Source organism: Macrobrachium rosenbergii, chromosome 15, assembly GCF_040412425.1.
Source record: "Macrobrachium rosenbergii isolate ZJJX-2024 chromosome 15, ASM4041242v1, whole genome shotgun sequence".
NCBI classification, from domain to species: domain Eukaryota; kingdom Metazoa; phylum Arthropoda; class Malacostraca; order Decapoda; family Palaemonidae; genus Macrobrachium; species Macrobrachium rosenbergii.
In genome coordinates this window covers 28,245,849-28,273,196 of record NC_089755.1, presented here as the reverse complement: position 1 = coordinate 28,273,196, position 27,348 = coordinate 28,245,849, and the positions used below count along the sequence as shown (strand labels likewise).

Sequence of the window (27,348 nt, the reverse complement as noted above, 5' to 3'; positions counted from 1 at the left end):
CAATGTTATCATTATTAACAACAGTTTTCATGTGTACCCGTTGCAGTACATTCTGGTAGTGCCTATAGGCTACCTAGCCTAGCCTATGTCGCTCGGTCTATCATCGGTAATATGGCTGCATTGGTCATAGGCCAATTTTTTTGATACAGTATGCATATAAAAATGTAAAAAGTGCTTCTGATATGGTAAGTTATTCAACTCTGAACTTATTCAATTGTAATTTGTGTAAAGTTTTGTATAAAAAGGCAAGGTTGGGGTAGTGACTGGTGGTCAGGAATGGATTAATCCATTTTCAGTTATTTCTTATGGGAGAAATTAACTCAGAATTCGACAAAATCGAATCTCGACACTTCTTCTGGAACGAATTAGCGTCGAGGACCGAGGTTCTATTGTATATCTTTGATCCCTGGGGGCTGGTTGCATGTGAATAATGTTGAGTTCTGACTAATGTGAAGTGGATAATCGAGGGATTACCATATAACTTGTGTACCCCCAGTGCCAATCACCGTTGTAAATGATGGTGTGTATTACTGAAGCATTAGGATAATAAATGAAATTTGGTCGGCTGCTTTATGGTTTACGAGCTGAAAAGAAGAAACTTTTATGCCAAGTTGAGAAAGTGCAGTATAAATTCAACAGCATACAAACTGCCATTCCTTTCAATGAATAATATTAATAATAATACAGGGTAGTAATAAAGAAAGACATGTATTCTTTTCAGAACAAAATGAATAGCATTATAGACTTTTGTCTGTTATGCTAAGTTACTGGCACTGATAAGGTATGATGAAAGATTACTTCCAATTGCAGATGGTGATCGTGTGAGCTTAAATGAGAAGGCTGTTCCAGACATCAATGTAGTCGCTGGTGTCTTAAAACTCTACTTAAGACTTTTACCAATTCCTCTTATTACTACTCAGTGTTTCAATAGACTCATAGGAACTTGCAGTAAGTATTCAAAGAATGTTCTTTCTTTCCTTTGTTGTTGGTAATAACAGCCTATTTCTCAAAGATTTTTCTCAAGCTGCTGAAAGACTTTTTATACATTTTTAGAATTTTGGCTTTACAAGACTTTATTGCTTTGTGCCTGATTGAAATGAAGCTACAATGAATGATATCTCTATTTGATCATTTGAGATGTTGACAATGCCATGGAAACAAAATTATAAATACAGTATTTTGACATTTGGATGATGTTTGGGGAGCAGTTCCAAGAGAATTATCATTAGGCCTATTTTCCTTATTTTAATATGAAATATTGGACACAAATAGCAGTGATGTAACTCTTATTATTTTAATAAAAATTTAGGTTGTAAATTGTCATATTTGTTCTTGGGTAAATTTAATGTATCAACTGTGAATGTAAGTTTGCCAGTGTTCATTTTTAATTATGCTACAAAATGTACAGTTATTCAGCTTCACAAAGAGACTATGAGATTCTGGAATCTCATAGGTTAAGTGTTTAGGTGATGATAAGAAATCAAAGGCCTTTCATGTTACTACATTAAAACCTTTAGTTTAAAGAAAAAGTAATAATGGTAATTGTAGAAGGTTTGTGCAAGGCTTTCCTACAAACGAGGGATTGACCAGAAAGGCTTTTTGAAGTTTTTTTGTTTTGTGAAGGCTATAAATTTTTGAAAATGATGTTGATTTAGCATGATTCAGGACATTCACTCTTAATCAAGTTGTGGCTTACAAGTAATTGTGTTATGTATTTTATTTCACTATTATATTTTAAAATGAATCGCAGTTCCTATGTGAGAAATATAAAAAAGTAATTGTGTTAGAACAGCAAGTGAATTAAAATCCTCTTTTTTCAGAACTTACTGACCAGGAAGCAAGGGTGTCCAGCATACGAGATGCTCTCATAACTTTACCTCCTGCTCATTTTGCCACTCTTAAAGTTATCATTACACACCTTGGAAGGTAAGCTTTTATTAGCACATATGTCAGTTTTTCATTGTTGCATATCATTTGGTATTGTTAGGATTTTCTTAAATAATTCCTTTTTGTCTATTAAGTGGGAAACTCTTTGGCATTGTTAGGATTTTCTTAAATAATTCCTTTGTGTCTATTAACCCTTAAACGCCGAGCCTCTATTTACAAAAACGTCTCCCGTATGCCGGTGGCGTTCGGGAGTTAGCGACAATGGAAAAAAGTTTTTTCAAAAAAATCACAGCATGCTTAGTTTTTAAGATTAAGAGTTCATTTATGGCTCATTTTTTTTGTCATTGCCTGAAGTTTAGTATGCCACCATCAGAAATGAAAAAAATATCATTATCATATATAAATATTGAAATATATGACAGCGCAAAAAAATTTTTTCATATATAATTTTATACAAATCGCGCTGTGAGCAAAATGGTTAAAGCTAACAGGTTATTTTGTTTTCCTTTGTATTGTACACTAAATTGTGATGATTTTGGTATATAACAAATTGTAAAACGATCAAAGCAACACAATGAAAATATTATCACAAAATGATGCATGCATTTGTAACGCGCAGACATAAAAAAATGTTTTTTTCAAAAATTCACCATAAATTGAAATATTGTGCTAGAGACTTCCCGTATGTTGAAAAATGAAGTTAATTGATTGAATATTACTAGACTGTAAGTTTTTTAGCTTACAATTGCAGTTTTCGACCATTTCGGTCGAGTTAAAGTTGACCGAAAGTCAAATTTTTTCTATCGTCGTGATTTATATAAAAATATTTCAAAACTGATAAAAGCTACAACCATGAGCTATTTTTAGTTGTATTGTACATGAAATTGCGCACATTTTCATATATAAAAATTTATGTAACGACTAATATAAAATGGTGCAAATATTACGACAACGTGACAAAAGAATTTCTGAGATGTTCGCCGAAGTTACATTTGCGGATGTAAGGAAAATGTTTTTTTTTTTCAAAAATTCACCATAAATCGAAATATTGTGCTAGAGACTTCCAATGTATTGCAAAATGAAGGTAAATGATTGAATATTACTAGAATGTAAGAGTTTTAGCTTATAATTGCGTTTTTTTGACCATTTCGGTCGAGTTAAAGTGGACCGAAGGTTGAAATTTTGGCAGTTATCGTGATTTATGTGAAAATATTTCAAAACTGATTAAAGCTACAACCATGAGCTATTTACTGTTGTATTCTACATGAAATTGCGCACATTTTCATATATAAAAGTTTATGTAACGACTAATGTAAAACGATGCAAACATTACGACAACGTGATTTAAAGAATTTCTGAGATGTTCGGCCGAGTTACTGCAGCGGACGTAAGGAAAAAGTTTTTTTTTTTTCAAAATTCACCATAAATCGAAATATTGTGCTAGAGACTTCCAGTTTGTTGCAAAATGAAGGTACATGATTGAATATTACTAGAATGTAAGAGTTTTAGCTTATAATTGCGTTTTTTTACCATTTCGCTCGAGTTAAAGTTGACCAAGGTTGAAATTTTGGCAGTTATCGTGATTTATATGAAAATATTTCAAAACTGATAAAAGCTACAACCATGAGTTATTTTCTGTTGTATTCTACATGAAATTGCGCACATTTCCATATATATTTATGTAACGACTAATATAAAACGGTGCAAATATTACGACAAAATGACGAAAGAATTTCTGGCGCGGACGTAAGGAAAAAGTTTTTTTCAAAAATTCACCATAAATCAAAATATTGTGCTAGAGACTTCCAATTTGTTGCAAAATGAAGGTAAATGATTGAATATTACTAGAATGTAAGATTTTTAGCTTACAATTGCGTTTTTTTTACCATTTCGGTCGAGTCAAAGTTGACCGAAGGTTGAAATTTTGGCAGTTATCGTGGTTTATGTGAAAATATTTCAAAACTGATAAAAGCTACAACCATGGGTTGTATTTTGCTGTATTTTACATGAAATTGCGCACATTTTCATATATAAAACTTTATGTAACGGCTAATATAAAAGTGCAAAAATTACGACAAAATGACAAATGAATTTCTGAAATTTTCGGCCGAGTTACCGAGCGGGCGTAAGGAAAAAGTTTTTTCAAAAATTCACCATAAATCAAAATATTGTGCTAGAGACTTCCAATTTGTTGCAAAATGAAGGTACATGATTGAATATTACTAGAATGTAAGAGTTTTAGCTTACAATTGAGTTTTTTTCAGAGTTGACGACCGGTTGAAATTTTTGTAGTCGACGTGCGGTGCGTCCACTTGGCACCCAACAGACAATTTTAGTTGACGTATGATACGTCCAGTAGGCGTTTAAGGGTTAAGTGGGAAACTCTTGTTTCTTTTCTTAATAAAATTGTCTTCATTCTCATATGCAGGATGATCCAAAGTATGCCTCCTTAAAAGTGTACTCTTTAGTGATTCCAGAAGTGCCATAGAAACAACTAGATATTATTGTCCAAAATAATCTCCTTGTTCAGCAGATCAAGCCCTTCTTCCATGAATGTAGGACTGAGTGGAATCTATGCTCATGTATGCAGTAAATGAAATGGAACTGCAGATAAAGCAGACAGATCAGCAACATTTATGACTAGGTTAAATGCAAACACCCATACATGATTTTGTGACATCAGTGAAATTTATTGCATTGAATAAATTAAAGCAGATTAAAGCCACAGGATCATAAGAGTCTAGGTTATTTCAATGAAATTAAGAGCTAGTGTTCAAAATATCTTGAACTTTATCTTTTATTGGTATCACTCTTTGTTCTTCTGTATAAGTGAAAAAATCAGTTAAAATATTAAGTAAATAATATAAAATTACAAAAACACTAAATGTTTATGAAAATAAAATAAAACAAATGGTATTGGCTTAAGGTTTTCAACAAGTTCACCTGTACTACCCCACATCTCCATAGCAATGTATCACCTACATAAAATTGGATGGTGGATACTTAGTGTACATAAAGGAAAAAGCAGGGACAATGATCGACCAAAAAATCAGTAAAAATGTGTATTAACTGAATTAAATCTTTTACTCTTCTATCCTTGCACTTACTTATATGGTCATAGACTAAACAGATAATAATATCATTTAATCATCTAAAAAAGAAAATTGTAATTGTTATAAAAATACACTTGAGTATAGTGTGTGATGCAAAATTAAATATGAATTGTACTTATTTAGACACAATACTGTGCCAAAACTTTCAGGTTTTAAGGAAACTTGTGCAGAGTGTGGGTAAATAGCTGACATTGTAAGTGGGTTTAACCCATTTTAATACAGCCTGTGGGTCGAATAGTAGATACAGGTGATCTGTTGCTCATGCGATTCAAAGTTTGCTAGGTGGGGATGTAAGTGATATGGCCATATGGCTGTGGGAGACTACTGAACCTAGTGGACAAACCTAAGTTCAGCAGCAAAGCTGAGAAACTTACAGTATATCCTTTATAGAATAAGCAAAGTACCTGAGGACCAATGAAGAAGAAATGATTCATGTGCAAAATGAAATTTGTTAATTGTAATTGCTTTCATGTACTGTAATAAAAATTATCAGTTTGATAATTCTTCAAGGGGAAAACTATTACAGAGTAAATTTAAAGTTGCATTCTTTCATAGAAAAATTAACTCTACAAAATTGTGAACAGATGATTCAAATGGTCACATTATCCATTATATTAGATGAAAATGCTGGAAGTCGTAGTATGAGTACAGTATATCAAAATTAAAAGGCAGTTTTTTCATAAACTTTAGTTTGAAATTTATTAACCCTTTGAGGATTTGGGATGAAGGGGGGATAAAGACTGTTTGTGCCAGACATTGACTGAGCAAACATGCTCACCAATAATTTTCTTTGATCGTTCTGTGTAATATTATACTTCATGCATCTTTGAATGTTTGAAAATGCAAAAAAAAAAAAAAAAAAATTTATATCGTGAGTAAAAGTTAGTCGTAACAAAAAATATCACCTTAAAAAAATTCTCTATAAATCAGAGGAAAGAGATAAACAATTTTTGTTTACACAGTCCAAAAGAATGATAAATTGCCATTCCAATAATATCAAATTCATTACTATTTGAGCCACTTATAATACCACAAAAGTTCATTCAAAGAATGTAAAATATACTTGAGTGGTCAAGTATATTTTACATGTGTCAAGCTGAAAAATGGTTTGTCACTTTTTTAATAGCGTAGTCGCTTGTTTCGTCCTCAAGGAGTTACCTTCCATGGTCTACCAGAGCTCCGTGGGTGACCAAACTAATGTCAGAGAATTCTCTTAAAGCTGGTCTCGCGACCAGGTATTGTGTCAGTGTGATAAACACTGTAACACTTGATGGAGTATATAAAGGACTCAAAGATAAGTGGGCACTTTCCAAAATCTTTACAGTGAGGCTGTATACCCAGGTTCTTCCATCATCAAAACCTGCTTAGAAGAGGAAGTGATTAATGCGCATGCGCAGTCTGCCGTAGTGTCAACAACAGACATGATGCAGAGACCAAGAACCATTACTCTCTTTGGTCAATGCAGTGATATTTATTATTACCAGTGCTCTGAAAAAATTTGAAATTTTTCTCCGATTTCATTAGCGAAGATCATGGAAACATCAAAAATAACAAGATAAGTTCTTAATATTGAGTTCCAGTACCTTATATGTATTAAGTGATAACTTTTTAAGAAACATCCCATCATTGGACTAAATCGTTAGCGTAGGCCATGTAACTTAGGACTAGATGAAATAGTAATCTGTGCTGGATGAGATGGTAGTCTAGCTTTAAGGCTACATTCTAAGGTAGCATAGCTTTAAGGCTACATTCTAAGGTAATTGTATTTTATGTAACCCATACCCTTAAGTGTGAATTAAATAATCTGGGTTAGGCAGTAGCCTAGATTAGAGTAAGTGATAGCCTAGCTGTAAGATTACACATTAGTGAGTTACTGGTTTATATAGTAGACCAGATAGCCTAGGAATGGATATAAACAACAACCTGGGTTAGACAAAAATAGTAGCCTAACTATAAGGTTACATATTAGTAAGTTTCTGTTTTTATACAGCCTATACAATTAGAGTGATCTATAATAATCTGGATTAAGGGGAGCGTTTGATAAAATCGTTTTTCGCTAATAACTCCCGTGTTTTTTAATGAATCAGTTTCAAATTTTGTGCCTGGGTTTATTTTTGTATAGGGCAAAGGACTGTAACCATAATTTTCGTCTTCCTCCCCCCATTAGCTGGTAACCCCACCCCCCCAAAAATTTTTCAAAATGCATCTCCTCCATAACTTCTGCAAACTAAGAGCTCAAATTTACGTGGTAGACAGATATTATATATTAGAACAAAGTAAGAGAGTGTTTTTTTCAATTTTTTTTTTTATGAATATTTTTCGTTTTTGAAAAAGCTTTGATTGATTTTTTGGAAAAAATTTCCCAAAAATTTTCGAGGACAAAATGAAAAAACTCTCTTTGTTTGTAGACAATTTATTTATCTTTCATTTGCTTTTGTTTCATTGAGATCGGTGCATTCGTTATGGAGGAGAGATGCAGTTTGAATGTCGATAACTTTAGTTTTGAGATATCGGCCTTCAAAGTTTTATAACGATATGAGGAGCGTTTGATAAAATCGTTTTTCGCTAATAACTCCGTGTTTTTAATGAATCAGTTTCAGATTTTGTGCCTGGGTTTATTTTTGTATAGGGCAAAGGACTGTAACCATAATTTTCGTCTTCCGCCCCCATTAGCTGGTAACCCCACCCCCAAAAATTTTTCAAAATGCATCTCCTCCATAACTTCTGCAAACTAAGAGCTCAAATTTACGTGGTAGACAGATATTATATATTAGAACAAAGTAAGAGAGTGTTTTTTTCAATTTTTTTTTTTTTTTTTATGAATATTTTTTGTTTTTTGAAAAAACTTCGATTGATTTTTTGGAAAAAATTCCCCCAAAATTTTTGAGGGACAAAATGAAAAAAAACTCTCTATTTGTTTATAGACAATTTATTTAGCTTTTGTTGGCTTTTTGTTTCATTGAGATTGGTGCATTCGTTATGGAGGAGATGCAGTTTGAATGTCGTTAACTTTAGTTTTGAGATATACGATATTTTTTGCTTCTCTGTGTATTTATTTGCTTGCTGTTACACAGTTTGATGTTTTTATGACATATTTGAAAAGCCAAAATATATAAAAATAGACTTGCAAAGTAATATAACTTCGCTAAATGAAGCTAGATGAAACGAGTGTCAAAACACGGCTCAGGTTGGGCAGCGCGACGTCTTACTTAGTCAAGCTCTGAGCTGCTACTGACTGACTGTCTGACGTCACTGCCTGCCCTGCGGCATTCCTGGCTTTCGCTGATGCGTACTAGGTCCACAGGGTTGCCATATAACGCATTTAGATATTATTATTTCATAGCTAAAAGGAAATTACTACCGATATACTGACATTATCATTACATTATACGAAAAATGTAATTTTGTTTATGATAGGGTTACTGTTTTTGTTTATAACTCCTAAACTATGGCGAATTTTTTAATAAAACTTTCTGAGAAGATAGTCAGGATATGTATGATGCCATATATAAAATATCTCAGAAAATTTTGATTTTTCGATTTTTTCGTCAAACGCTCCCCTTAAGCAGTACCCTCTACTAGGCTAAGGAAGAAAAAATCCTAGGATTATATATAAACAGTATCCTACACTCAATAAAATAACCTAGTTTTTATGACTCGGTAGCCTATCTGTAAGGCCACGTACTAGTAGGGTCTTATATAGCCTATATCCTTAAAGGTGATATAAACCTAGAACAGGCAGTAGCCTAACCAGATTAAGCAGGAACCCCTTTTTAGGGGAACATCCTACTATTAGCCTAAAACAGTGGTGGCCGAATTTCAGATAAAAAGGTTAGTCTCAGCCACATAAAACAGAAAACCAGATTATAAGATGATTATTTTCTGTATAGTTTATATCCTTAAGTTTTAAATAAGCCTAGAATAGGCAGTGGCTTAGAATAGGTTAAGCAAGAACCCTCAGAGAAATCCTCTATTCTTAGCTTAACGTAGATTATACTAGAGGCATTAACCTAAGCCATATAAAACAGTAGCTTGGGTTAATTAAACAAATTAATTCATAGCAGTTAGTCTGAATGGCATGAAAATTATTAGAATTAAAATTTCACATAACTGTTGCAAAGGGACTTAAAGTGTATAAGTCATACAGCCATATACAGGTATGAAAACTAACCTAAGCCTTAGAGGGTTTAAGTAAAAATAGATATTTAATTAAATGAATTACAACTACACTCCTTGTAATCAAGTTAACCTGTAATACGGAAACTATATGAGGAACTACAGAAGTGTCTCTCATTAAAAACAATTAATACTAACTAGCTTCTAATAGTAACTTCTTTTATATCGCTACAGGGCCACCATTATGCAGGACTCTCAGCTCAAGTGTTCCATAGCAAATTGCTCGGTTGCTTTTTGCCAGTGGGTAGGGTCCGTACCACCTGCCATGAGCCTAATCCTTGTAAAAAACAAGGAAATTTTGCTTGGTCACCAGATATGTACAAAATTTGTAGTATGCTCCTGGCAGGAAGCTTTAAAGACAAAACAGCTCGCAGGGGTGAGGAAGGGGGAGATTATATCTTTCCAGCAGAAGTCCTGCAGCAGATATTTAACCATTTCTCTGAACAAGATCTATGTTTGAGCCAAAACCCAGTAACATCAGTCCCCAGTACCTTCCAGAATTTCAGCTAGCCATGGGAGAAACCTTCCAGAAGGAATTCTATTCTCCATGCAACTATTGGTGCTGAAGTGGATCTTTCCCCCAAAAGGGATAATTTTCGGAGGGGTATATTAACTTACCCAAGACTTCTGTCCCTTGGTTAACAGACAGTTACAGTTCAGTTACTGAAGCTCAGTCAGATTGCCACAGAACAGCAATATATAAGGGACATGATGCATGATTCCGAAAAGGAATTTAAGGAAATTAAGTTAGTCATGTCACCCCAAAGCTTAAAAGTACTGCATCTTGTAACCAAAAAGTGAGAGTAGATACAAATGCTGCCCAAACAAGGTCTAATGTTAGAATTCCAACTGGGAACAACAAAATGGTCAGTTCGGAATACAAAACTTTAGATCAAAACATAATAGGGGCTCCAATACTCACCCCTGATGATGCTGACAATCCTTGGCGAGAAGCCTCAGTGTGCATTTTCTCTCTCTCGATGGTATCTAATTAACGAGAGAAAAACTGATCAGTTGTACATGTAGAATTTAGAGACAGGGCAGCATTCCCTAATATAGAATGGTGCCTGGTACCACCTTCACCAGACATGGAGAAACCACTAAGAGAAACAGTTCTCTTACCTGTGCCTATAGCATTAAAAGCAATAGAAGACACCCTTTACCAGGTCAACGAAAAATGGATCTCTACTTCCATTTTTAATAAGAACCAAGTTGCATACCAAGTAGCCCCAGCCTTCTGTCCCTTCACTTTCAAACTTATTAATCATGTGAAGGCAGATTTTCAGAATTTTGTAGTGACTAAAAAATGAGAGACAATGGCAGAATTAAAACCATTTGCCACAGTCATCCCAGTCTCGGGAAATTCCACCAAGGAAGGGGCAATGCTACAACTCCCTTTTGAAAAGGAAAAAGCTCCCTTTAGATATAGCTACGCAGTACTTTGGGACCCTTATGAGAAGGATCTCAGAGGGGACAGCCTCAGCAGAATTTCATGCTAGGATCCATCCTCTAGTATGATAACCTCTACCACCTTACTGGAAGTTGCCACCAAAAAGGCTTCCAGAAGATTCCAGAGCAATTTTGCTGTTGTGGCCAAAAGTTTTTTATGAGAACCCTATGGGAAGCATAAAAGCTCATAAAAGCGCAAATGGAAACGTTGGATGGCTCCAACAAGTCACTTTCCAATGTAATTTCATTAGGAGTCTGTTGTGGCTAAACTTAACGCGCAAGCCTGCCAACAGAGTTGTACAGAGTACGCTCTTCAAGGAAAAAGGGAATTCTGGAAACAAAAACCCAAAACTTCCCTTTACCCAACCCAAAAAGGCTCGCTATGATAAAAAAATCCTATAAACCTTGTCACCCCAAAATTTTTTTCTCAAATTTTTCCTCAAAGACAGGTAGGTGGTCAGAAAGGACAGCTCCTTACAGAGGAACAACAATAACAACTGCAAGGAAATCCTTTTCACAACGTCCGAAAACCCCATTATCGGGGAAAAGGAAAAGCAACACATGGAATTCCTATCCAGGGCAAAGGCAGAGGAAGAGGCAGATACCAGTAGGAATTGTATGGTGGGGGGTTGGCTTCGACAACACCACAGGCAATGGAAGTCTACCCCTTGGGAACACAGCATTATTTTCAAACGGGTTGGGGTGGAAACGGTCTCATCCCTCCCCCCTACTTTAAAGGGGTTTTTCCAAGAACCAGACCCCTCTCTGGAAGATTACGTGCAGGAGGGCCCTGTTAATGTAAGCTGTAGAGAAACATGAGTATATTTGCCACCAAGCACGTCTCTTCAGTGTCCCCAAAAAGGATTTCTCCGAACGAAGAGTGAACCTCGATCAATCAGCATTAAACAAGCACATTGTTTGCCAGAACTTTCAGTTAGCTACTGTTGCCCAAGTACGTTCAAATGGAAGTTGGCAGTATGGGTTCTAATTACTGTATAGTCCATATAGTGTTTATTTTAGTATACTTTTGTTGGGGTAGATGGGTGTGCTTTCACCAGCTTTTTGTTATTGCAAGATAAGGACCATCATTTATAGTCTTTTGTCAGTGACAGCAGTGTTCTCTGCAAAAGATTTGTCCAGTATGTTTTCATTGGTCAGTGGATCAGTGGATCCTTTATATCCAGAGGCGGACAAATGCATCTTGCTAGCAGTACCTCTAAGGATAGTATGTAATTGTCTTTGTCTTTGTGTGCCACTCCAGTCAAGACTTAAGTTTCTTCTAGGAGTAGGAAATGCAAGCTTTGTCCCTACATTGTGACTCTCTCTCTCTGTGTTTTCTCCTGTTCCAGCAGACTTCCCTGTCACTCTTGAGGATTTTCATGCTCCTTCAGCTGCCTTTCTTTGTGTGCCACTCCAGTCAAGACTTAAGTTTCTTCTAGGAGTAGGAAATGCAAGCATTGTCCCTACATTGTGACTCTCTCTGTGTTTTCTCCTGTTCCAGCAGACTTCCCTTTCACTCTAGAGGATTATCATGCTCCTTCAGATGCCTTCCTTTGGTTTTGTCCAGCCAACTTGCCTACCAACTAGGCCAGCACCTGTGCCTTCCAACGTCACTCCCTTGCCTTTGTTGGAGTTTCTGCGGCTGCAATTTCAGTGTTAGTGGACCGATTGAAGAATTGGGTGGGTTCAAGGTTTCAAGATCAGTTCATAGCTGTGGTTGTTTCAAGTGTGGATGATTTGACTGCAACTCTGCCTACCTCTGGAGTCCGTCCAGCACTGCCTTAACTGCCCTCTCATACACCCACAGTTTCTGTTTCTTTGCTATTGGTGCCTAATTCTTTGACATTGACTTCTGTAGCTTTCTTGTCAGCCATAACTGTGACTGCCCCTTTGCCTTCAGCCATGGCTGCACTTGCAATTCATGCTGTAGTGCTGCCATCAGTAATGCCTTTGACTTCAGTTCCTGTTCCTGTCACTTTGCCTGTGCTGTCCCTTTCTGGTCTTAAGCCTTAGGTGAAAGATTTACCCCTCCCTCTTGCACTTCCATTGACATTGAGGGATTGTGCTGAAGTGCATCTTCTGCCCAAGGGTATTCATGATTGCTGCTGTGAGAATCTTCATCCTCTGAACTTGTGAATAAGGAAACCAACTTGGAGCCCCTTTACCCTGTTGCTGAACTTTCTGCTGCTTCTGATTGTCAGTGTTCTTGTGTGTGTGACAGCTCTTGCACCTTGAGGTGCAGCCATGATTTTAATCACCACTCCTCTGGCTACCACAGTAGAATAAGCTATTTTGAGCCTTTGCCAGTATGACACATGTAGGGTGTGAAAACTGGTACATGTAATTCATTACTGGCTATTACCGATAACAGAAATTGGTGACCATTACTGTTACCGAAACACCGGTACCAATTTTTTTGGGGGGGTTTTCTAATTAGAGAACATCCAAGAACGAGGTATAGCCAAGATGTATGGAAGTGATTCTAAAGAATCCTTCTTGTCACCAGATCATGAAAATGTAAAAAAACTGTCTGAAGCAACATTCAACAAGCTTTTTCCATCAGATGCAGAGGGACAGAGACAAGAAGAAATTGCCAGAATTGAAATTTCATAACCCATAGTCTGTGATCCAATGCTTTAGAGATATGCTAGTGAAATGACAAGTAAAAATAAGAAAACTGAGCTTTCTCTCTCTGCTGCTTTCAATTTAGCTAAAAAATGAAGCTGTTTGAAACAACTTGGAAGAGGCCTGAATGCCTGGTAAAGCTATACCAGGGTTTATTAACAATAAGAACAATCAGTGTGGAATCTGACTTAAGCCTTTTTCTGAAGAAAGGCTTAGTTTGTTATGAAAATTTGTTTTCTATTATTTACAAAAATATTAGATGCTTTATGATTTTCAAGATCATACTTCTCTAGTGTTAAACAGTCAATTACTCTAATTATAGTAGCTGAGAATGCCTATATTTTTTGTTGTTGAAAAGTTTCTCAATTTCTGAAATAATTTTTTTAAAAAAATTTTTCTGTGCGCAGTGATGATAGTTTTAAATTAATTATTTTTATTTCGGAGTACTGTGTTCCTTTACGTATCCTTATATTATGAAAATTATATTATTGAAGATAAAAGCCCATTGCCATTCTCGCTTTGTATAAGTAAAAACTGGCGATAAAAAGCCAGTAAAACCAATAACAAATAAATCCCCATTGGTAATTTATCAGTAATGCTAATGTTAGTAACTTTTGAACCCTAGACATGTCTCTAGTAATTCCCTGCAAGTTTTGCCATTCCGTATGGGACTCCTACCTGCTTACATTTTAGTTCTGGTCATCCTTCCACTGGCTCCCTGTTGATGGATTAAGTATTATCAAGCAGAAGGGTGATTGAACAAGTTTTAGACAAGGCTTCTACTTAGAATGGAATAGATTTCCTTTAAACTACCAGTTCACCTGAACAGCAGGATTGAAAAAGTTTTGGTTTGTATTTATAAAACAACTGTCCATGTAAATTTGGTTTGCCTGTGGTTTGTCCTGTTCTTTGTGTTCAGTGTTGTAAAGTAGTCCTATTAAGCACTGTTGAGTTCATCCTTTTAATTTTGATAAGATTGAGGAATACAGAATTAGGAGGCTGTCCATATAGAGTATATTATGCATTGAAAGTGAGTGATATCCTGCATTTAAAGTTCCATTTAGTTTATATGTAAGCATGTTTACTGTTTGTCTTGTTCAGTATTCATATTCTCACATATCATAGCTTGAGCTGCTGTATATCTGACTACAATACATTTTTCATTTCCACAATTTTTATGTAGCTGTAATCATGGAAACAAGATTTTATTCTGTGTTGAAAAATGGTTGGATATGCTCTTAGACTGTCATTAGTATGCAAGATACATTATTTTTATTGTGCAATTAAAGGAAGCCAGTTGTGCAGTCCCTTCTCTTTTTATTGTAGGAAATTTATTCTGCTTTGATTTCTCAATAAATTCCACAAAAATTCAGTTGAAATAATTACCATTTAATTGTATAATTGGGAACATTGTTGTCCTTAATAAAAATATATTCTAATGAGTACACTTTGTTTAGGGTTTGTGAACACAGTGCTGTAAACAAAATGACAGCAACCAGTCTCAGCACTTGTTTTGCCCCAACACTAGTTCAGACTGCTGCACCAACTGACCAGCTCCAACCAGCAGATTTGCTTGCCTTAGCAAATGCAGCACAGGAGCCAAGGGTTGTAGAAGCTCTCATCATTTTTCATCCTGAAGTCTTTCAGTAGTATGCTGGCATACTTGCACCTTGTTCACTTTCGGCATGGTATGTTGTATCTTGTATCATCTCGTGCCTTTCTAATTCTTAAGCAAAACTGCATTCATTTCTGAATGTTGACTTTACTTATTTTCCTGTATTTTTTTACTCTAAATACTATAGTAAATCATCTCAGCAAGTCTGAGCATTTTGACAGAAAAATCTTTGGTTTCATGACCACATGATATGATTTAATCTTGAAAAGCTTTATTAATCATAACAAAATGCAGAAGAATTTCAAATTCTAAATTCTTGTTTTGTATGTTGTATATGTCTGAAATAACAAGGGCTTTAACTTCACTTTATATAGAATTACATGAGAAGCCAGCATTTCACTATACTAAACTAGAGTTAATCTTTAGTCATTGTAAAAAAAGTATTTATATGTTATAAATCTTCTTTGTTTTAGTACATGGAACACATGTACTGGTACATTGCTTTATACATAAATTGATGCTGTATTTAAAAAAAGTGCAAATGTGTGGATACAATATTTTTTTGAACTAGAAAAATAAATACATGAGCATTTTAAGTTTTCATACGGCTCTCCAAAAGAATTGTGGTAAAATTTGAATGTAAAACTTAAGATTAGATAAATTGTTTGTAATTTGTGAGCTTTAATTATTATTAGGTTTGTTATGTCTTTCCTCTGAAGTATTTTAGCATTATTTCCAGTTGAATTTGTTCATGTATCCATGTTATGGCAATCCTTTGAACACAATGAAGAATTTCTAAATTTATAAACGACCTCAGAAGCAAAAGTGAGAGAATAATAGGATTGATGATACATGACAATGAAAATTCTTTATAAGACAAAGGATGCTTGTTTATATTAGGAAATAAGTGGTCCAACTGAACTATCTTTAATAACTAATGCAATATGAATTGCATTAAAAATTAAGAAAGAAGGCAGTTTCAACAGAAGTGCTTCATAGTTCATATAGTGTCATTTCTGGCAGCTGTGAATGATTTTTATCGTCAGAATTACCCCATAGTATTTGTTCTTATCCCCTTACCAATAAACTTTACCAGGTTCATCATCATCACTATTTTTATATCAGATTTTCTCCTTACAAGATTAGACTTGTAATGAGTCTTCTCCACTTTCCTATCAGTGCAATTTATGATTGAACTCCCATCGGGTATAGGTCTTCATCCATGATTTCCACATCCTTACTGCAGGCCAGCTATGTTCGTGTCTGCCACTTTCTTACCATTTGTTCCTCATCCAATTCATCTTATTCTTTGAGATCTTATTCTAGTTTCCAGTCATTAGACCACATCTCTCTGCAGCTGCCTCATTTGTAATGTGGTCTGATAGACTTGTCAATTTATATACAGAACCAAGTGATATGTTGAGTTTTCATGTTCAAGAGCTAAGCCTAAATGATTGTAAAACAAATTTTAAAGGTTTTAGCTCATGCCTACAACTTTAATTTCATCAGTCAACCTGTAAAGGTTCTACTATTTGTCCTGTAGATAATATGAAGGGTTATTATTCCTACATAATAGGCTATGTAAAAGATACACAGCATAACAAAATATGTATTGTAGTTCTGAAAGTTTGTTACAAGAAAATTAGCATAATCTCAAATGGAAGGAAAATTGCTGTTGGAAAATCGATCATCTATTGCTTAACCATGCCCTAATCTGTATTCTGTAATTAGTTTTAAAGAATACTATGCAGATTAGTTTTTCTCACTGGAATTAAATTATATCATCCCTCTGTGATAAAGTGAAAGCATATTTGCAATTTACAAAAAAAATTAATTTAGAAATCATATGTAATCACTATTTTATATAAGGATTTAAAAAATATATATGGATTCTATCTAAGGATTTTAAAAATATATGGATTCCAAGATGAGTTCCTGGAACCAATCCCCTTCACAGATGTTGGGGCTGACTGTATTAACTTTATTTCTAAGAACTATTAATTATTATAAAAGCTGTTCCTATATAGATACCCAGAGGGTTGTATATTCACAACTTAAATTATGCTATATAGTTATACAATTTTATTATAATGTGTTTCCGCTTATTAACTTTCTCATTATTGTATTTAGTTAATTTTGGTTGTCATCTCTCAGTTTCCTTTTTACATACTTTACGTCATCCAATCTTTAAACTTAATTGTTTGAAAAACACCTATGGTCTTGTATTTTGGTGCTCTGAACTTTAAATAGATAACGTTCTGTACCTTGAAAATGTACTAAGTTTTAAGATTGTTAAAGCTAAAATTATCTTATAATTTAGCTGGCAGCTTGATGCACTTCATATGTGGATATAATTTTATTCACTCGATATCTGGAGCATCCATCTGTACCATACCACAGTATATTAGAAGTAAGGTATATTTTGCGATTTGTCATTGTGGAGACGGCTAGATCAGCTGCAGGGCTTCTTAATTGTTTAACACCAAGAAAATGTATATGGATGTCAAGGCATAGGTGCTTAATATAATGTAAGCCGAAGCCAACAATAGATATTTTATTGCTAGAATAAAGGAGCTTTTTTTATGAAAGTAATCTTGTAGACATTTTAAAACACCTTATAGTGGGAACTTCTTAGGCATTCACAAATCCCTTAATATTAAAATTTGCTAACATTTTTATATATTTATGTGTGTCTTTTACATGTTTCCCATAGTTAAGCTTGAAGTATGGTTATTGATAATTATTCTTAGTGATGGTGGAATTTACTTTGACATTGCATCCTTGTTGGAAGATTAAAAATCCTCAACTCATCGACGACTCTTGTGTTGTTTTGCACATCCTGAGACTTTTGGGATACAGTAATCCCATTCTTGTTGGCAGTATTGAACCTAAGAGGACGAGATTAATATATTCCAAAACTGCAAGGATACATAAGCAGCAATATGCAAGATGAATTAAAATAGTTTTTTATTTCCCATTATTATTTATAAAAATCTCATAACACGAATTACTAAAACGGTAAAAAAATCCAGACAGATGTTGGTGTAAATGTGTATTTATACTCATCAGTGTGGATTTTTTCGCCATTATTATTATTATTATTATTATTATTATTATTATTATTATTATTATTATTATTATTAATACATTCATATGGCATGCCCATATGTGAAGTTCAAAAGAGAAGGAAGGGGAATCAGTTTTACCATGTGATTAAACAATGTAACTGGATCTAACATGGACCAAAGCATCCACATACATGATACAGTACTTCATGTTTTACTACTTGTTGCCATTTCAAGATTTCCTGTTTATAATCTCCATACTTTTGCTCTTATTCTCAAGTATCTCTACTGTATCAAGTAACATAATAATTTTTTAAAGTAATCTGTTATGTTACTGCCATAATCCAGAAGATCACTTGGACAGTGTTACATTCTTGATAGCATAATTTTCTAACATTTCTCTTTCAAATCTGAGATGCAGTTTTCCATTTCTGCCAACACTTGTATCATGTTATATGTTTCTATATTGTTAGCATATCAATTTTTTATTTTTACTCTCAGAATTCAAAGTGTTTTCTCTCTGTGAACCACTGCAGTGTTCCTTAACAAGTTTTCTTTCTGATTGATGTCTGAGGTTGTTGGTACCTCATCATGGTTGTAACTGAAATTTATATCAGCACATGATGCAAAGTACAGCAGTGACTAAATTTTGTATTTTAGTATATTTTGACAGTTGCTCAAGTATCTCAATGAACTTCATGTACATGCAAGTTTGTGCATTTATGAGAGTTAGTGTACACAACTAGCTTTCAGTATTTTTATCAGCTTATATTTGTGAACATTTGTAATTTACAGTTTTAGAGTTTTGGATTCATTACTCATGAGAAATAGTGAGCAACAATGATTTTGATGCCAAGCTACTGTCATTTTCTTACTTAGATGCACTTCATCAACTTATATTTATATTCCTTTGGAGCGTATGATGACAGGGGATTTGAGTTTGAACATATTCAAACTGATTTTAGTTCTGCAGAGGAAGCTGGTAACCATGAGACTCTTGTCAACTATAATTGTTGTTCAAGTCTACATATGTGATCTCATTCACAGTTTTTTAAGCTGATGGTTGTTGTTGGTAGTATTTGTAATGAGATTAAGTTTTGTGTTCCATAGGTTATTATTTTTGGACATATGTAGTTTGTAGTCTTTACAAGTAATATGATTATAGGTTTAGAAAGGTAAAACAGAATGGAGATGAAGCCTCTCTGGTTGCAGTGTTAGTTCTTTGCCTTAACAGAGATTTGAAATGGTTACTTTTTGGTATAGTTGGTGGGATAAGAGGCTGACCTTAGGCAATATTAAGACTGTTGGTAGCAGCTGAATTTTTTGCCTGCTTAGTTTTGACTAAGGTCAGCATCCGACCTATAAATCTCACTAGTAAGTATACATTCTGGTCTCAGCAAAGGCAAACAGCAACTTCTTTGCATTTGCAGGAACTAAAGAAATTGACCCTGCTTGTCAGGTTAAATTTCATAATAATAATAATAATAATAATAATAATGATAATAATAATAATAATAATCGAGTTAATTATTATAACTTAAAGTGAAAGGGCTTGAGGTATGTTTTCTTTAGTATGCATATCTAACACGGTGCTGCCTATACAGCCATGTAGCATCTAGAAGTTGACATCCTGTTTCATTTATTTGGTGTAAGTCAGTAACCCTTGAATTGGTTGATTGTGTCCATTTCATAATGCAGAATTTTCACCAAGCTTGTTTTTCTTGTCATAGAATTTGTTCATCTTATGCTTTTTTCTAGTAGACTTGTGTCTGCTGGTGTTTTTTCACTGCAGTTCAATCAAGACCCTTCTTTCAAAAGGCAAGTTTATCTGTTTCTCCAGGCTCTGATTCCATAATTTTCCAGTTTTGCAATATTTATTTTAGCCTCGCCTTCTTGAGCAGTTGTATTGCTGTTCTTGATGACCTCCATTAACACAAAATAGAAAAAAAATTTATAAACCAAATTCTATGCAAAGCTTGAATCTTCATAGGTTTTATTGATGTTTGTTGAATATTATAAGGTTGGCCACTACAGTATATGAAAACCTTACTTTTTGAACTTTTTTGAATTTTTAAAACTTTTTATGCATCCTTGGTTCTACTAATGGATAACATTTTACTGTATGCAAAGCCATTTCTTGATTTCAGATTGAATCATAGCTGAGTTATCAATTTCGAGTCAGCTTTAAATAGCAATAATGAAAAATCTATTATGATACAGTATACAGGCAGTCCCCGGTTAATGGCGGGCTCGGTTAACAGCGATCTGGTTTTATGGTGCTTGCCTAGCGACAAAAATTGGCAATTTTCGGCGCTGAAAATCACCGATTTCCACTTATTGGTGCCGATACATACCTAATAGAGGCACTGATAACCGAAAATCGGCGCTTTTCAGCGCCAATAACCCCCAAAAATCACCAAAAAAGCGCCGAAATCGCCGATTTTCGGTTATCATCACACCCTCAGAAACGGAACCCCTCCGATAACCGGGGATTGCCTGTATTTCCCAAAACTTAATTCTTATTTGACAAGTGAAATTAATGGTTGAAGATTAGGTACTGTACTTTAATTTGGCTGCTATACAGACAGTCCCTGGTTATTGGCGGGGGTTCTGTTCTGACAGTGTGACGATAAGCGAAAGTCGCTGATAACTGAAAATTGGCGATTATTGGCACCGATAACTGGGTATTGGCGCTGATAACCGGAGATCGGCACCTCTGTTAGGTATGTATTGGCACCAATACCCGATTATCAGTGCTGATAAGCGGAAATTGGCGATTTTCGGTGCCGAAAATTGCCAATTTTCGTTGCTAGACAAACTGTGTAAAACTAGATTGCCAATAACTGAGCCTGTTGATAACCGGGGTACTTTGTGTAAGTATGAATTATAAAAGAGTAACTATTTTAAAATGGTTTCTTAATCATACATTATATTTATAACAGTGATAAAATCAAATTTAACCTGTTTTAGGTCATTTGTGCTTCCTTTACTAGAATACTGTTCTTTGGTGTGGATGTCTGCTTCTGTCAGAGATTTATCTCTTTTAGTTAGTTGTTTGTGGTGCTAGGTTTCTGTTTCCTATTACAGTATTAGCAGTTATGACTTGGACCATTGACGGATGGTTTCTTGTTTGTCAGTTTTTCATAAATTGTATTTTAATAGAGATCTATCACATTCACAATTGATCTCTGATCCCCTTTTCCTGCTGAGAGCAACCAGATCCACTGAACAGCAGCACCAATATGTAGTAAATGTGCCTAGCTGTCGAACTTCTTAGTTCCAGAGGTCCTTTATTCCTCACACCATTGGACTGTGGAACAGCCTCCCTGAGGATGTCGTGCAATTGGAACTTCAAAAGTTCAAGTGAAGATGCAATGCATTATGCAATGCATTACTACCCTAATGCTATCCTCCTTGCATTTTAATATATTTTTATCTATTTATTAATTTATTTTTTCTCTTTTAATAAGTGAGATCTCTTCTTTCTGTACAGTATTTCCCTTTACCTTCTCTTACCTCATAATGAGCACCATATTCTTTGGAAGCATGAATTTCAAGTCATTGGTGGTATGGGCTTGTTCCATATGAATAGGGCTCATCTTCTGAACAATAATAATAATAATAATAATAATAATAATAATAATAATAATTCCAGACAATTCTCACCAGACTGCCAGTGTTCTATGACCAGATTACATTCCCAATACATTGATTGCAATTTCAATTAAGTTTTTAAAAATGATTTTATATTCATTTAATTTTGAAGTGTATACAGTATTTTATTATTACATCTATGTTACTTGTGAATTTCATTTTAAACTTTAAATTTCTTAGAAATTTAACAAGTTGGGTGCATTTATGTATTATAAACCAGCTACACAAGATAATTGGCACTGTGACCTTTGCACTACAGGTTAGTTACTGTTTTTCGTGTTCTGATTGGAGCGAAATAAATAATTTTCTTCTTTCCATTTTGTTCTTGTGTAGTTGTTCAGCACTGAGAAGTATATTTTTTAAAACAAATTAAGATTAATTTATTAATACAAATCTTAACTCAGTGTCTTTCCTTTTCAAACAAAATGTCAATTATAAGTCATTCTTAGAAAAATATGTTATCTCTGAGAGACAAAAATGTGTTTAGAGTTGTATCGTTTAGCTAGATGTTTCTGAGATTGATATTAGCATTGTCAACTTTAATCCAGTGTATTTTCATTATTTGGGTATGATTGTAAGAGGTTGCATCCTGTTTTACCTTTATTTGCACTGGAAGTTGTGATTATGTTTTCTTATTGATGTTAAAAAAATAATTGTTCAGTATATAATATTTATGGTTAAGTCCTATTTCATTTAGAAGGTTGAAATAAAGGTCACACTTAGACTGATTAACTGAACCTGTTGTGTGTTTCTGATTTAGATTTTTGTATAGTAATTAGTTGTAATAGTAAAAGGTTTTCCAAAATAACTTTCAGTAAGAGAAGATTTTTGGACCAGTTCTGCACGAGTACCATTATCACAAGACATTACTATTATTATATCTTCAAGACTGTTCTATTCATCTTGTTTTCAAAATAACTTTTATGCCTTACCATAGCACAGATGTATCTGTCATTTAATTTGAGCATCATGAAACATATACCTACATTATCAGACTTCTGTTATCATTCATCTTGATAAATTAATTTAAAAAATTGTTCTATTCAAGTTTACTTTTTTTTAAGAGAAGGCCATTGTTTATATCCTTTTCTTTTTTGAAATATGGATACTTCTAATGAGCAGAGGTTTGCTTGTGGATTACAGGGTAGTCTTTTAATAATTTTGTGTTGTTGTTGCATGTACTGCAGTTGTGCAGTGTAATTAGGTTATTGTAGTACAATAGTTCTAGTCAAATATTACAGGAAATTGAAGTGACTATAATTTTATAATTTGAAGTGAAGCAAATCTTTTACTAATAGTTGTAACGTGAGAAGAGTAATTGTCATCAGTGAAAATATTAAGTATTCATTTGTTGTGAACACAAAAATGTGAATATATAAAATCTAGAAGTTTTTATGTATGGGACAAAATATTTTTGAACTACTGTACATAGGTATTTGAAAGATATAAGTAACTCACTGTCTTAAAGTGACAATTTTCATAAATATATACAATTTTTTAAGAATTTGCTGTGGATTTGCCTAATGCCATATTTTTTACTTGAAAGTGTATGGTTGAAAATATAATTTAAAGTAGCATGTTGTATATTCAAAAGTATTCTCATATTGTACCCATCACTTCATTCTTGTACAGTGCGTGACTATAGTGTGTGAATAAAAGTAATTTGTAGTAGAATTTTAAGGAAATATTGCAGAAACAAATCCCAGTAAATGAAGATGTAACAATTTAAGTTCACTAAACTGAGTATTTGTTATTCAGTGATATTCCCTGATAATGAAACTGAATTACAGCAATATACATAAGAGGTAAATGTGTTTTGTGTTGTCTTTTATTAAAGCATGGAAAAAGTTTAATTATTGAGTCTGTTGTAATGGAACATAAGAAAAGTATCTTTTGCCTCTTCCTAGATTGGAACATGACTTAGTGAGAACAGTTTTTGCAGATTTATTCCAACACAGGAATTACATGTAATGAAAACATGAAAATGCACTGCATTATTATGAGTGCAGAATGTGTATATATTTGTTAAGTGTTATTGTATTATGTTATTAAATGTTGTTAAACCAAACTTATACCAAATATTGTATGGGATAGGTACATAATTATTTTATAAATCTTATCTCCTTCCATACAAAATAACATCTATTAGATTTGATTTATGAAAGTTTGAGCTTATGAACTGGCTCTAGGACTGTATAGTTATTCATTATTTTAACATTTACTAGAATTCATTAAAATCCTTTACAGAGGAAATATTTACAAGATATAGAATGTGTAATTTACAAGGTTAATTTAGATAGAGCACACCATGTTCGTATCTCAAGTTGTTAATCCAGTGGATTAATGATTTTCTTCAGCTTTTATCATTATAATTACACAGTTGTACTGTAAATACGTTGTTAAAGTATCATACAGGTTTATGTTTAATGTTTCATTACGAGTGAAACCTGGGTTTTATGACTTTGGTTCTAGGATATTTGCATCCTGGACAATTGTGTCCTGGAAAAATGCGTATAGGTCATTGGTGTTCCTGGGCATTAGCGTACAGTATTTTTGCATCCCTCAATATGTATATTCCATATTAAATATAATTTTTTTTATTTTTATATCTTTGTGTACTGAAAATATATTGTCTGCACATTTTAAAATTTTTATCAGTCAGAAGAATTATTGATTAAAAATGGATTGTAGCATGCTTATTTTATTAATAAAAAATAATAAAAAAATGTATAAATCTGAACTTAAAAATATGCATGTAGTGGGCAACCCCTAAGATATTTAGTTTACCTTCAAGATTGCAACATGCTATTATTGACTGAAGGTGCTTATTTAATGTTCTGTTTCTTGTTGGGACAGAGTTATCCTGCTTTGGTAGTCAGTTTTCTTCTTTGTGGCTAAAGCTTCTTATTTCTTCTAGGCATCAATCAGTTTCCAAACAAAAGGATGTTGACAAGTAATTGAATTTTGGATAGCATTATGCCATCCCTCTAAACTCATGCTTGGCCAGTGTATGTAACTTCAAAGTATGCATTGGCTTTGGAAAGTAAGTCATGATATTTACTCAGACCAAAAGCCTGCTACCACATCATTTACTAGAAGGAAAACTAGTGCAGAGAAACATATATAATTTTCAAATTGAATGCTTCATCTTCGTTGTTCTGTTGTCTTAAATTGGGGTCATCTACTTTTCTTAAAGATGGATTTCTCCCCATTCCTGAGACAGGGTATTTCTTTTACCAAAAATTCATCATGGTTTGACAACATTTTTTATTTAGTCTCATTGGTTCTTGTACTCACTATATTGGTATGGAGATGTTTGGTACTTAAAGATATAAAAATAAAAAATTACATCTACTATGAAATATACTTCTAGTGAGATGCAAATGACCAGGACTCAAATTACCGTAGGCAAATGCCCAGGGATGCCAGTGACTGGGACACAGTTGTCCAGGATGCAATTGACCTGTTGCCTATGACTTCATCTTCTGGTACCTTTAGTTTGTGTTGAATGGCAAATTTTAAATGGTATTAAGCTCACCTTTTAGGCAAGATGTTAAAGTTTAGTGGGTACACCATTTTTACATTAATAGTACGCATAATACATGAAAATTGTTGAAATATTCCTTGGATATGGGAATTAATAAAATGCTGTATTACAGTGCACATTGTTTCCAAATTTTTTATATGCAGGCCCTTTTGATACATAGAAAGCTAACAGTTTCATCTTCCATTGTGAAACTTTCATTAATTCCCCACTTTGAGATAAATCTACTGTCTTCAGTTTGTCATATTTTTTTATGTTTGTATAGTAGAACTAACTTGAAATTCACTTTAAAAACAGAATAGAAAAACCTATTCCCCAAAGATAGTTGTGGAGTAAAATAAATAGCACTTGAGAGAAATAATGATAGGATTTGTAAATTCAGGGGTAATTTTACATCAAAGATATTTTTGGATTAAATTTTACATGGCACAGTTGAAGAATATGTACCGTATATTTCTGTAAATAAGATGACCTTTAAATACTAAAATTCACCCCTAAAAATTGGGAGTTGTCTTATATTACCATTCTAAAAATCAAACCTTGAATTCTAAGTGATGTTTATTGGTAGGCTAGCCTCAGCGCAATAACCACGGACATATATGAAATGGTTCATATTATGAAATAAACTGATAATAAAGGTAATAAAACCATTTTTACCCTATATATTATAGGCATATCTTCTTAACCCTTTTGGGATGGGCTAAATATATATTAAACACACCCCAGACCAGGCAAACTTTAAGGTTGGTCAATTTAAGAAAAAACACATCAGTAGAAAGAGGAAGATATGCAAATGCACATGGTGTAAGAAAAAAAATTCTAAAAATTTTTCCCTACCTTCCACGGGAAGTAGGAAGTGACTATTTACAACCCTGTGTGGGGCCGCTTTTACAAGACACTCGTAAAAATATGTTAATTTTACCAAGTTATTTCTAATAATTTATTTTATTTTGTAACATTATAATTACATTTCACACAATATCATGATAGATAAAAACTAAAATCAGTAACAAATTCTGAGTATAATTGTTTTACTGTAAAGTATTTTCGAGATTTACTGAGATGGGAAGATGCAGTAACTTTTTGTGAGGTATGCATGTTTTTTCTAATTCTTTGCAAAATTACAATTATAGCTGACATACTATCATAAAAGATAAGAACTAAAGCTAACAGCAATCCCTAGGTATATTTATGAGCAAATAAATAAAAAGACATCATGAGATAGAAAGGGCAACACATTCCCCCAAGTCTTAAGTCATACTGATCCCCCTCTGTTCTGTGTTGAGCTACTACAGTTGCCATAAGTCATTTAAGGACCATTGAAGTGCTATGAACATCTTTCCCACTAAATTCATCCAAATCGTAAGACGAGTAATATTAATACTCTTACGAGTTAGCTCGTCCATCACTCAAAACCTATTATAGATCATCATATGATGATGCCCGTCCATTAAGGGATAATAAATAGCCTATTCAAGGAATAATTCCATATCAATGAAATCACCTTTTATCTATGCGGTCCCAGCTGAGAAAATGTAAATGTCGAGTTCTGGTTGCGCTCACAGCAGCCTTTATCTTTTGGTAACCTTTCAGAAATTTTAATGGTAGTGTAAGTGTAATAACGGTAGTAATAACATTTAGGATAACGTAATACAGTATTCATTTTTCATTAAAAATTCATTATCATTTTGGTGGTAAATAACATAATTTTGGAACAATTTTAGAGCAACTCAGTCATATGCACGATAGTTGTGTATGATAATTATTGTACATTATTGTATTGTTGTTAGGGTTTATCTGTGATTGGCAATGAAACATGAACAAAACAATGGTATCCCTTTTAGGTGACATGTGTAGGAAAAACATGATATAGAATCGGTTTTGTCATTGTGTTTATTTTGAATCTCTAAGGATACAGTAAGTAAAATAGCATTTGTAATAACATCATCTTTACATAACTAATATTTCACAAGATACCTGTCTTGCAAAAGCTAGCCTATACAGTACACAGATGGTTATGTAATTTAGCACTTGACTTATACTGCAGATATAAGATAAATTCATAAAAATTTGCCATAAATTTTCACCTTGTCTTATCTAAAGGTCGTCTTATACATGGAAATATATGATATATCTCTGTTACATAATCTGTCTTGTTAGTGTTTGAAATCATTGGAGTGGGTGTGTGTTTCCTGTTTTATGTACTTGATTTCTGTTATG

The 27,348-nt window shown here is 33.7% G+C and overlaps 1 protein-coding gene across 4 annotated transcripts in view; it reads left to right on the top strand.

Moving 5' to 3' along the window:
- Positions 1 to 16,507, top strand: part of LOC136846482 (N-chimaerin-like) — a 68,617-nt gene extending 52,110 nt beyond the window's left edge. Inside the window, exons 8-10 of one of the 4 annotated variants that reach the window (XR_010855408.1) lie at positions 811 to 948; positions 1,821 to 2,067; positions 4,247 to 4,765. Coding sequence is in view for 3 of the 4 variants with exons in the window: in XM_067117293.1 (XP_066973394.1) it covers positions 811 to 948; positions 1,821 to 1,926; positions 14,708 to 14,900 (437 nt within the window). In the remaining variant the exon portion in view is untranslated. Of the gene's footprint in view, positions 1 to 810; positions 949 to 1,820; positions 2,068 to 4,246; positions 4,766 to 14,707 lie in introns of those variants that run through there. The other 3 variants (XM_067117293.1, XM_067117295.1, XM_067117296.1) reach the window with 3 other exon arrangements.
- The last annotated feature ends 10,841 nt before the right edge of the window (positions 16,508 to 27,348 follow it).